A 12,751-nucleotide genomic window follows, 5' to 3' on the forward strand; every position below is an offset into this window, starting at 1 on the left:
CTAAGCTATGGCCTTTCTGTACAGTATAATATGCTAAAGAGTAAACGGAGTACTAGGAGCACCAGACCCATGTTGATAACCAAAGCCGGTCCTGTTCTGGCCTGTCAGAAACAAACCTTGCAGCTTCCTTAATGTAAGAAACTAAGACAGCTTATAAGTTTGCTGTAAAATGTCGTGCATATTGAAGGCACTACAGAAAAACCACCGAAGCTCAGTAGTAAAGCAGCTCTTGTCACTTCAAACTACAGATAAGAGTCCTGATTTGTGAAAACTGGCCTGGGGGCTGTTTTGGCAGAAGGGTGAGGGCTAAATACCTGGGGGGAAAGAAGTTACAAGCACCATCCAGTTTGTGCAGAATATCAGCATGTAGGGCGAGTGGACTCTAGACTCGTCCCTGGAAATACCAGCGTGATGGGAATTAGGAACACAACAAAAGCTGAACAAACTGCCCCGTGATCTTTGGATGGAGGGCGGTACATAAATTTAATGAAAATCAGCCAAAGGGGCCCCATCTCGGTCAGCCTCACGCTCTCCACTAGATGCCCCAGTGGGAAGAAACCCACAGGCAGGACCTGGAAGAAGCAGCAGAGGCAACTCTCCCCCCTCACAATTCCCAGGTAGGAAACATATGGAAGGAAAGACCAAGAAGCCCAGAGATTTCCCTCTCCCGCCTGGCTTCCTTCTCCAATAGCTGCCTTTCCCCAGCTGCCACCTTCCCCCAGGCGCCTTAGGCGACAGGCAACTTTCACGAGGGGCAAGAGTCATAGTTTTTTCTTTGTCTTTTCTGCAAGATATGCATGGATCCTGGCTAGGGAGTTCATGTCGCACGTGACACGGGTGCCCAAAACAAAGCCTGCAAAATGGGAGACGGATTGGGGATGTGTACAGTGTGGGAATGAATGCAGAACCAGAGGAAGCCGCAATGGTGAGGCAAGGATGGTAGCCAATAATAACAACAACAACAACAACAACAACAACAACAACAACATAGTGTTGTTCACAGGGCAGCTAGGAGATGTAACATTGCACGAGGCACTCACTTCCCCCCCTCACAAAGAGGGGAGGGTTTCGGTGGAGACTTATTATTATTATTATTATTATTATTATTAATCAGTGCTTTTTTTCTAAAAAAAAATGTTTAGGGGGTACTCTCATTTTCCCACTCATATTCAAATACTGCCCCTCAATGAAGCCAAACTTAGATTCACAACATGTTTAGAGGTATGCGTACCCCTGCGTTCCCCTGGAAAAAAGCACTGTATATATGTATGCAATTTATTAAACATATAAAAATAGACTAGGCACATTGCAAAAAATAAGAATGGGCTGCCCCTACCCAAACGTTTTAATCTTCAAAATTCAAGGAAAGGGCCACTGCTTTTTTTCCTTTAAAAAAAATGTTTAGGAGTACTCTCATTTTCCTACTCATATTGAAACACTGCCCCTCAGTGAGGCCCAACTTAGATTCACAAAATGTTTAGAGGCAGTGCTGGATCTACATATAAGCTAAACAAGATATAGCTTAGGGTCTCACTCTCTTGGGGGCCCCAAAAAAATTAAAGGGGGGAAAAACCTGGATGTGAATTTCCAAAATATAAGATAAAAACAAACAAAATAAAACCTACATACATCGATGTTTTTGACAAAGGACAGCCGGACATAGAAAGGGTAAATAAAATAAAACCTACTTGCAGCAACAGTGTTTTGTTTTGTGTAGGCTCCTAGTAAATGGCTTTAGATACCTACTAGGTCTATAAATTACCATATTGCATATATTCAACACAAAAACCGGCGACAATTTGTTTTTGACAAAGGAGGGCTGGACACAGAAAGGGCCCCGTTACCTTCAGGAGCTGAGGGCCTCCTCCAACCTCAAGGCGGCCCTCGTTAGCGGTATGCGGAGCCCCCCCCCCCCCAATCACTGTGCTGTTACTGGTTATTCTTGATTCCCACGAATAATATTCTTCCCATCCCCCCTCACGGCTTCCCCTCACGCATTGGGGGGCCCTGGCGGCCGAGCGGCGGAGCCTGAGGCCTGAGAAGCGGCTTCGCGGGCGCCGAGGCCTCCCTCCCCGTCCTCCTCCCCCGCCAGGACCCCGCTCCTCCTGCCCCCCGCCGCCGCTTCACCTTCGTCGGTACTGCGCTGGGCCTCGGGTCCCGCCTGCGCGGAGGGAGAGAGACGCTCAAGGGAAGGCCGCAGGCGCCGCGCTTCTCCTCCCGCCTCGCCCCCGACGCGGTCGCCTTTCTGAGGGGAACAAGCGACGCGGACGGCGGCGCGGCCCTGCGCATGCGCGCCCGCGGGTTCCCGGATGGGGACGAGGGAAAGGGCCGCTGCGCCTGCGCGGAGCGGAAGGGCGAAAGCAGCAGCCGGGCGGCGGCGGGAAAGGGACGGAGCATGCGCGGGGCAAAGCCACGCACGCGCAGGCGGAGACGCTGCAAGGAGGCCCCCGGAGGCTTGCGGATCCCGCAGGTCTCTTCGTCAGGGGCGAAAACCGGGGGTCAAAGTGCAAGAACGCCGCCTTCTAACTTCGTGGGGTTTTTTGCTGCGAGGATTGGTGCTGCTCCGATATATATTGCTTATGGCTCAGCCATATGCAAAGGGATATGTATATATATATAGAGAGAGAGAGAGAGAGAGAGTTGTTGTCCTTTAGTCGTGTCCGACTCTTCGTGACCCCCTGGACCAGAGCACGCCAGGCACTCCTGTCTTCCACTGCCTCCCGCAGTTTGGTCAAACTCATGTTTGTAGCTTCGAGAACACTGTCCAACCAACTTGTCCTCTGTCGTCCCCTTCTCCTTGTGCCCTCCATCTTTCCCAACATCAGGGTCTTTTCCAGGGAGTCTTCTCTTCTCATGAGGTGGCCAAAGTCTTGGAGCCTCAGCTTCAGGATCTGTCCTTACAGTGAGCACTCAGGGCTGATTTCCTTCAGAATGGATGCGTTTGATCTTCTTGCAGTTCATGGGACTCTCAAGAGTCTCCTCCAGCACCAGAATTCAAAAGCATCCATTCTTCGGCGATCAGCCTTCTTTAAGGTCCAGCTTTCACTTCCATACATCACTACTGGGAAAACCATGGCTTTAACTATAGGGACCTTTGTTGGCAAAGTGATGTCTCTGCTTAGAGACCAACTTAAGTTTGTTCTTGGTATGAGCTTTCGTGTGCATGCACACTTCTTCAGATACCCGTCATGGTACAGTGGTACCTCTGGATGCGAACGGAATCCGTTCTGGAGCCCTGTTCGCATCCTGAAGTGAATGCAACCTGCGCGGGTCGCGATTCGCCGCTTCCGCGCATACGTGTGACATCATTTTGAGCATCTGCGCATGCACGAGCGGCAAAACCCAGAAGTAATGCATTCCGTTACTTCTGGGTCGCCATGGAGTGGAACCTGAAAACACTCAACCTGAAGCATATTTAACCCGAGGTAGGACTGTATTTCATACCAAGAACAAACTTAGTTGGTCTCTAAGGTGCTACTGGACAATTTTTTTATATATATATTTCTATTGCGTCAGACCAACACGGCTACCTAACTGAATCTAGGTTTGCAAAGGTTTCTCTTCTAAAGGCATGAAAATCAGTAAAGCTGCCCAGCTCCCAACTGAGCCTCGTGCAAATCCCCTGCAACAGCCTCCTCCTGTTTTTCACCAGAAGATGAAAGGCAGACTCCATCTGTCCTCACCCAAGATATTGCGGGGGCGTGGGGTGGCATTCTTTTCTTAACATGACAAGAAAAAGATGTTCCCTGCATGGTCAAGGTGACACGATTCGTACGTGGAAATAAACACACCCACAATCTAAACCAGGCATAGGCAACCTTGGCCCTCCAGATGTTTTTTGGACTACAACTCCCATCATCCCTAGCTAACAGGACCAGTGGTCAGGGATGGTGGGAATTGTCCCAAAACATCTGGAGGGCTAAGAGAATACTCTGGTTTCTCTTCAGATCGTATAAATGTTTCGCCTTTTACCAAAACATCTGGAGGGCTAAGGTTGCCTATGCCTGATCTAAACATCTAAATGAGGGGTCAAAGCTGCGCAAAGAAGACTCCATCTATTCAACAAAGGGGTTTCAATTGATCAGTCTATTATATGTGCATCTATTTGCACAAGACCTTTAAGAAATATGTTGTTTTTAGATGGTGCAGCTTTAAAGAGCTTTCAGTAACAACGCTGAAAGGCAGGCTATTGCTTTCTATAGGAGCTTTGGGATCCGTCAGATTCTGGGAGAATCAGCCTCATCTAACCAACATGCTTAAGTCTAATTAATGCACAAAGGGGTTAATGCCAGAGAGTCAACGGTCCTGCCAGGTTTAGCTCACCTCAGGAGGGATTAGGTAATCCAAGCTTTTGTTCCTTTTCAGTCTACCAGAGCAGCTCAACATGTAAAGTGATTTTGAGCTGGTTATTGCAGCTCAGACTGCATGGCTCCTACAAGTCATTCTTGTGTCCCTATACCAATAATTTAGGAACATTCATCACTAAGCCAGGTTTTACTGCCTTGTGTTTTCTGAATGCTGTATGGAAAAGCACATGAATCTGATCTTTGGAGAGTTTGGAAGTAAACCATTTCTAACTCAACAAACATGCTAAGGGAGGTGGGAAGTTATGGAACTCATAAAGCCATATTTAAAAGGTCCAGCAGCCTATACTGTATTTCTCTGCTTTATTTTGCTGCGTGTTTTGTGATTTTAAATCAGTGTTCTCTTACCAAAGAGTGTCATGTATTCTACTCAGTATTGATCCAGAGCAGAACTCCAACGTATGGTTAGCAGAGTAAAAAATTAAACATGTTGCAGGATTCCCCAAAAACAGACCAGAGGCAATTAATTTCATCCAAGAGAGCTTTACTGCTACTGAAGGCAAATGAGCATTATGGTCACAAATCCAATACATTCAGGATTGGCCGTGTTCATAAAAAATCCAGTTGCATCAGACTTAACTTAAATTTATAATAAGACAAAAACCTTAACACTATATAAAGAATACCACACCAGAATGAAAGATAGAAAAGAGAGCAAAAACAAGGGTCCTTCTGGCCTATCATTATAGTCAGCATTGCATTGAAGAAGAGATAACAGGCTCAGTTTAAGCCAGGGGTCAGCAACCCGCGGCTCCGGAGCCGCATGTGGCTCTTTTACATCTTTGCTGCGGCTCCGGGGCGGATACTAGCGAGGGGAGGCGGCGCATTGTGTGCCCCGACACTCCCCACTGTTTTAAATGTCGCAATGGTTTTGCGGCTCCCAGTTTTTTCCCCTTCGGTCCAAGTGGCTCTTTTTGTCGTAAAGGTTGCAGACCCCTGGTTTAAGCCAGCTGTACTCAGCTTCTCTGAAGCAACAACCCAAACATCAGGTACCTTCTGCTTGTTTCATTCACACAGAGAAGCTTCCAAAACCCTCTTGAATTAATTAGAACAGGAAAGATCTCTACACATCAGATCAATACTTTCTGTACCAAGAAATGCAAACTGACCAAGAGCACTTGCCCCAAACTTGGATCTTGGTATCCAGGGAATTCTCCTTTCTAGATACCTATTTGGTCCTTGCCCCCCAACACAGATCCCAAAAGGCCACTGAGGAAGATCACCCATGATCAAAATGCATCTGATTGTTTATTTTACATAAAGTGATCTGCCCTGCCTTTTTGCTTCGGAGGGGCTAATAGCAGCTGTAGCCTTTTGCTGTTTTCTAATTAAATTATACCTGCAAACTTTTGAGTAACCAGTGCCCTGTTTTTAGTGTTATAAAGCGCATCTGCCACAACAGATTACAAAAGTTAAAATCTGTTAAGGCGCTGTCCTAGTTTGTAACGTTCAACCTTTTGAATATTATGCATCCCAAATTGCTGGGTGCTTCCTTAGGGTCAAAGTGCTGGCTGTGCAAAACTTGCACTGGCTAGAACTAGAAACTAAATAGAGAGTGTCTCAGAGCGTGTTTGCATCTTGGCTATGTTAAGCTGGCTTTGCTCTGCCTGCACAGCTCATCTTTTCTCCCCAGCGTGATTCAGAGAAGTCGGCACAACAGCACTTTCTAGCATTTTTTAGTTTTGCCAGCCTGGTGCTGAAGGGAGTCAGCCTCGGTTTATTCCCAAACAATGAGGTCCCTTTTCCTTTCGCAACTCCTTTTGCTTCTTTCTTGGCTCCAGGAATCAGAATGCAGAACTCTTGAAAACTCATTGGATTCGTGTGCAACCCTAGTGACAAAGGTGTACCAGCAAGCCTGCTCCTTAAGAGGGATTGTGACCACATCCCAAACCGGTCACTTGCCTGTTTCCAAAACGTAGTAGTGCCTTAGCATCTGGGGGGCAACCATGGCTTTGTCATGCTCCTTGACAGGGATGGGCGCTTAGCTAAAGCCCCTCACCCTGCCTCTGTTTCCATGCCAGACACCTTGCAGCAAAGTCAGGGAATTTGTAAGCAGGAATAAATATCTTTTTTTAAAAAAAAAGAAAAGAATTTGTAAGCAGCAGGTGGTCTGGGGACCTGGAGAGCCGATGCCAAGGGAGCCCAAGTTCTCCTTCAGAATGCTCAAGCACAGCAGAATGAAAAGCCCGCTTGGCAGGCAAGACCCCTGAGAGGCCAGTTCCAAACAGATTGCTTTATTTTTATAAAAGCCTTCCATTTTACTCATTGGTTTATTTGTAGCCTAACCTGCTGCTTTTATAGCTTCAGGCATGCATGCATGCATTTTTAAATGGAGAAAGGGAGGCTTTGTGAACTGCAACGTAAAATGTTCCTAAAATATAAACTGCGCCAAGGTTAGATCCACTCAGTTGTTTTCTCGCTGCCTGCTAAATGCCAAGGTTAAGAGGCTTAGCTCAGCAGCTGCTGAATATGGAGATAGGCAGGCACGATAACGTCAGGCTCACCTTAGATGAAGGAACACTATGAATCCTCACGGCTCACACTCTTCCTCGGTCCCCTTCCCACCTTCCACATCAGGATTTGTCCCCCCTGAGCTTCATTCATAGTTATTGGCATCCTTCCGTCTCAAGAGACAATGGAGTGCGCCTCTGGGAGTGAAGTCAGAGACACTGCTGGGTCAATGGGCTATTTAGTTCAGCATCCTGTTCTCGCAGGGGCAACCAAATGCTTGGGGAAAACCAGCAAACGGGGCGTGAAGGCAAGAGCCCTCTCTCCTCCTGCCGCTTCCAGCAACTGGCATTCAGAAGCCTTGCTGCCTCCAACCATCCTGGCGAGGAGCCATCTCCTCCATCCGTTCCTCCAGTCGTCTGTTAAAGCCATCGAGGTTGTCACCTTGCCCAAAGAGGCCCATTGCTGTGTGTGCTGCGCATCCAAAGTGCCTACATTTCTCCTGCGTGGGGGATTTGAAATAACTATAAAAAGTGGCACTCTTTTCCCCACTTGTTGGTACTTTCGAGAAGGTCCAAAGCAGGTGTCTGGAGACACATTTCACAATATGTATCAAAGAAGCTATCCGATTTTTAATACCCCTTTTAAAAAGTATTTTAGTATGCAGCATGCCTCCCCAAGCTCCGAGCTGTGTGAGGTTCCAGGTGCTTCCCCAGGGTTCGCTTTTCCTTTTGGAAATGAGGCACAGCAGAGACTGTGGCGTCTTTAGGATATACGGTTTATTTACACACACACACACACACACACACACACACACACACACACACACACCGATCCTACAATGGAGTGGCTCACAGCATCAGCGCCCAGAAGGCCTTGCTTCTCTCGTCGTCGTAAAATCATAGAATTGAATAGTTGAAAGGGACCCAAGGGTCATCCAGTCCAACCCCCGGACATACAGGAATGGCGACGTCACCATGAAGGCCCTCATGGTGCCTCACCAAAGGGTGGGGATGAGTGCAGAAGGTGGAGAAACCAGCAGCTGAGCAAGGGCTAAGCCCAGGAAGCCCTCCTGCATTGAGCAGAGACAGCCCCACAGTGCTCTTTAGCTGCAGCTTCTCCCCCTTCCTGACCTCCATGCACCAGCTGAGACTCCCTCTGCAAGCCATCCCACCCCCCAAGGCCAGGAAGAGAAGAGGAGCTCTTCCAGGTGACACGGTGCTTCACCAAGCCAAATGAAACTCACCCACCTTCAAAAATCACAACATATAATAATAATAATTTAATAATTTATTGTTTATACCCCACCCATCTGGCTGGGTTTCCCCAGCCAATCTGGGCGGCTTCCAACAAAGTATTAAAATACAGTAGTCTGTTAAACATTAAAAGCTTCCCTAAAGAGGGCTGCCTTCAGATGTCTTCTAAAAGTCTGGTAATTGTTCTTCTCTTTGACACCTGGTGGGAGGGCGTTCCACAGGGCGGGTGCCACTACCGAGAAGGCCCTCTGCCTGGTTCCCTGTAACTTGGCTTCTCGCAGCGAGGGAACTGCCAAAAGGCCCTCGGAGCTGGACCTCAGTTTGAATTCCATCCCCACTTAAAAAACCCCAAACAACATTGCAAAGGAAAGAGAGTCCTGTAACACTCCCAGAAAAGTCCTGAGTGGGAAGGGGCCTCGGCTGTCCCAGCTCATCCTCCAGGTGGTGGTGGGAGCAGCAGGATTGTCAGGGCTGAGTCAGTATGTTCGAGTTCCCCGGATGTGGGAGAGAACTTCAGGGTAGAGAAGAGGACACTGTGCCTGAGGGAGAGGGAGCTGGAGGAGCAGGCGAAGGAAGGGCAGTGTCTTCAGGCGTAGAGGGCCAGGAAGAGGCTGCTAGTGAGCCAACAGCTCCACAGGGACAAGGGTTAAGTTCTGGATCAGAGACTGGCGAGAGATTTATGACGGCTCTCGTGAGGTGCATGGACAAGAGGGAACTTGAAAGGTGGGGCGATAGATTCCCGAATTTTATGAGGTGTTGGCGGTGTAAGCGGAGGCCTCTACTGGTATCTGAACTGAGTAACTCTGATGAATGATAATGAACTCTTGATGACCATTGTAAATATTGTAAATAAAGACCATTAAAGCACTAGAAGTCTCCGGAGGTGTTTGTTTATGGAGAGAGGAACACACCGCCCTGACAAGGATGAAGTGGCTTTCCCCACGGACAAGAGGTACCCCACAGCCTAGGGGCTACTGCCTACCATGCTCTTGGATTCAAACAGAAATCAAGCCTGGTCTCACTGCATGTCGAGACCACGGGCTCTGCAGCCCCCTTAGATAATAAAAACACAAGACACAAATATTTAGGTCAATGGGATAAAATGGGCCACAACTTTATTGGTTACACACGTGAGCGGTTTGTCTTAGGCATTGGGTGAAAGAAGACTATATCATGACTCCTGCCCATCTGCAGGGACCCTCCTAAGAATAAACCACCGGTAGAGGGAGCCCTATGATATACATCAAATCGTGGCACCCCCAGGGTCCCTGAAGGGGTTGTGGCATGGCCCTAGCCCACGCCCAGGCTTTGGACAGGCACCACACACCCGGATCCCTTTAACAGGATACCCTTAACAAGGAGGGGCAGGCGGAGGCTACAATCTCCCCTCCCATAAACAAGACTTACCCAATGCCTAACCGCCACTCAAGCCCCAAAGGATCGCTGCCAACACCCTCACACCTGCAACCAATCCTTAATGCCCTTGACAAGATCAGCCAGCCAAACATCACTTCCCAAATCGGAAAGGTGAACGCCGTCATTATGAAACAAGTCCTCCTGTTTGTAAGTAATGTTGGGGTGTCGTATCACCTGTCCATTCAAGAGCTGCACCTTCTCTGCCACCCTACGATTAATAGTTCTCCTGGTCTTGTTGATTCCACGCGGGCTGGGGAAATCTTGCCAATGCCGCCTCACCAGCATTTCAGACCAGATTAAGGTCAGGCCTGGGAACAAAGCAGCCAGCTTATCAAAGTCCTTAATCATGCTTACGGCTAGGTCCTTGCCGCTCCTTAGACCCAGGTCGTTGTCTCCAAGTTGAACAATCAGAGCTTTGGGGGGGCCATGAAAGGCAGCTCTGGCCATCACGATTGGCATAAACTCCTCCCATTTCATGTCACACTTTGTGACCCAGGAGACACTGAAACTTTCAGGAAGCCCCAGGCAGCTACCCAAGCAGGTACTGGTGGCACGCACAAAGGCCCAGTGGGTGATATAGTGTCCCACGATCCATATGTTAATCACGGGGTAACCTGAAAATAAAGGAGTGACAGAGCGTGATTACCATGGGTTCTTGCAGATATACCTTCTGTATGCATTAGATCTTCAGCGTCCCATATCCTTGATTCCATCGGTTGGCAGACCCCAATGGGCAAATCCTAAAGGAATGCACAGCGTAATCCACAGCCGGGAGACCACAGGCCTGAAGAGCTTTCCGTTTGTCGAAAGCCTCCCTTGATATGTGTCTCCACTACCCTGCATTAAATTAGCTGCACTAGATTTCACCAGTTGTCATTTAGCAAGCTTTGAGGGTTCATGTCCAACCCTTGTCGCACTTGTGGACAGCCCTCTGTGGCTTTTTCAGAAGAAATATCCGCCTGGAGATCATGGACAATCCAGGACACTTAGCTCTGCTCCAGGGCCAAACATCACCACAAACTTGTCTAATCCCTTTTGAAAGAAACCATCCAACCTGCTACTACATAACCCCCATATTGTCAATGGGGTACATTTGGGAGGCAGAAGCTGACACAGGCAGTCCACTTCCTGAGCAATTAAAAAAATATCCCTGCATGTAGGAAACAAGTATGTCAGGGACAGGGGTTGAAGCCTAGCCATCGCCCCGATGTGCTCATTTTCTCTCTGTAGGAAATGGAAAAGCTTTCGACCATGAGAACCCTGACATATGATGCAATCTGAGATGGCACAAGACTATTACCCTTTTAAACCATAGCAAAATAATAGCACGTCAGATCTTGCATTGTGTCCTGGTGTCAAGGCAGAAGACAGGATAGTGTGCCTCCCAGTTTGAGAGAGGGGATGCAGCAGAAAAAGACAAACTTGTTTTTCTAACTTCAGCCTTCAGATTCCTGATTACGCTGCAGGCCCTTATCCTCCTAAGGATCTCAAAACCAAAACTCTCCTTCACTGCATAAATTCCCTGCTGCTCCTGAAGAGGTGCCGGGCTTGCTGCAGTTGGTACCTTCCCCTCCTCACCTCTGCACTGAAGCTCAGGTTATGGAAAACCTCTCTTCTGATTTTCCACACAATCTGGTAAGACCCGATTCAGCACATAAGATTGAGCTTTTGCAAGGCACAGAGAGAAACTCTCGGACCCCCGGGAGAATTAATCAGTGGGGGTGAGCCCTAACTTCCGACTCGCCCTGCAGCAAACGCCATGCCTTCCCACTTTTTCAGAAATCCCCACCCCAAAGAACATCCTAAAATAACAAGGAAGTGGCTGCTAAGGCAAGCCAGGGGCCTTGGTTATATGCCCAGGGACCAAGCGGCCAAGATCCACTTCCTGGACAGCAAGCTCAACCCAAGGACGTCCTTTACTGCCCACAAACTGACCCAATGGGTCTCCCTCATTGGATTGTACATGGCGGAGGAAGTGCCAGCACTCAACGGCGCGGACTTAGGTGCCCATGCACCCCCCTGTCCTACGGAAACCACCCCCCCCCTAAATTCAATGAATAAAGAGAAAAGGCAACTAGTATTTGGGTCAAATCAGGTCATGACTTTATTGACTACTGGAGGAAAGACTTAATTTGGGTTCAACTGGAAATGAGCGAGTTCTTGACCTGCATCAATGAGTAGTCCCTTGCTGGATTGCACCTGGGGAGTGCTGTGGCCCTAGCCCCCACCTGGGCCTCTAGATTTGAGGGGAAGCCCAGGCTGCTGCCCCACCTGGACGAAACTGTGCGGACTTCGGCCCAATACACAACCCTGTGCCCACAAATCCATACCTTCTTGGTGGCCAATCCTCAAAAAGCCAAGAAAATAAACAAGACAGTGTAAGTTCAGGGGCGCAGGTGTGCCTTGGAATGCCATCTCCTGAGGGACTTAATTCTATCTGCTGGTAAGTCCCTATTTGTCGTGATATGTGGGTTGGCTGGGAGGCACTAGCCGGGCAGAGGAGGAAGGCTCAGGGCCTGGGGAGTAGTGGTGGGGCAGAGATCACAGGTCAGAGGGAAAAGGAGGAGAGGAATGGTGGGGTGCTGAAGAGGCAACAGGCTTTCTCGAGCCAGAAGAGCCAGGTGTAGAAAGCGGTTCAGACTCAGCAAATGTTGCAGAGGAGGAGAGGACAGAGGCTGAAGAAGCATCTCTGGAGCTTGCCCTTCTTACTGGACTAAGTGTCCTGAAGAGAACGGACGCCATTATGCTTTTGTCTGTGCAAAGTGTGTAAATAAATAGTAGATTAGCTCTACGATGTCTTACACTTCTTGCTGTGTTTTGCCAGAAGCTCAGTGTGCGTATATCCTTATGATGTCGCTAGAAGAGCACTGGAAGAGAAGAGAGATGCCTTTTCCAGAGCTGCACATACCAGAGGATGTTCGGAGTTCCAGGGACTTGCAGGCACCCCAAGAGCGTTTTCCAACACTAAGCTCCCCAACCCCCTTATCTACAAGGACACAGAGGGCTTGCAGAACAAAGAACAGATTCCTCACCTCCCCGATTCCCACCCACCCACCAGGACGAAGCCGTTGGAGTTCCTTGAGTTGCCACCATCAGAGATACAACTGCAGTGACTGGAGACAGGCAGTAGTGTATCCAAAGCAGTGCTCAGAGGAGGAATGACTGCTGGGAGGAGCAGAGAGAGAAGAAACAGCCTGGTGCATCTACCAGATGCCTTCACCTGCCCCAGCTGCAACAAAACATGTCTCTCCTGCATCGGCTTCTACA

General features: G+C 48.7%; 1 protein-coding gene across 7 annotated transcripts in view; it reads right to left on the reverse strand.

Moving 5' to 3' along the window:
* The window catches only part of ZNF638 (zinc finger protein 638), a 74,555-nt gene that overhangs the window by 49,846 nt on the left and 11,958 nt on the right, over nucleotides 1–12,751 (reverse strand). Inside the window, exon 1 of one of the 7 annotated variants that reach the window (XM_077933703.1) lies at nucleotides 2,128–2,412. The exons of 5 other annotated variants lie outside the window; for them this stretch is intronic. In XM_077933703.1, coding sequence (XP_077789829.1) covers nucleotides 2,128–2,397 — 270 coding nt within the window. In that variant the 5' untranslated portion in view covers nucleotides 2,398–2,412. Of the gene's footprint in view, nucleotides 1–2,127; nucleotides 2,413–12,751 lie in introns of those variants that run through there. One more of the 7 variants, XM_077933702.1, reaches the window with a different exon arrangement.

The sequence above is a fragment of the Podarcis muralis genome, chromosome 9, assembly GCF_964188315.1.
Source record: "Podarcis muralis chromosome 9, rPodMur119.hap1.1, whole genome shotgun sequence".
In the NCBI taxonomy this organism is placed as follows: Eukaryota; Metazoa; Chordata; class Lepidosauria; order Squamata; family Lacertidae; genus Podarcis; species Podarcis muralis.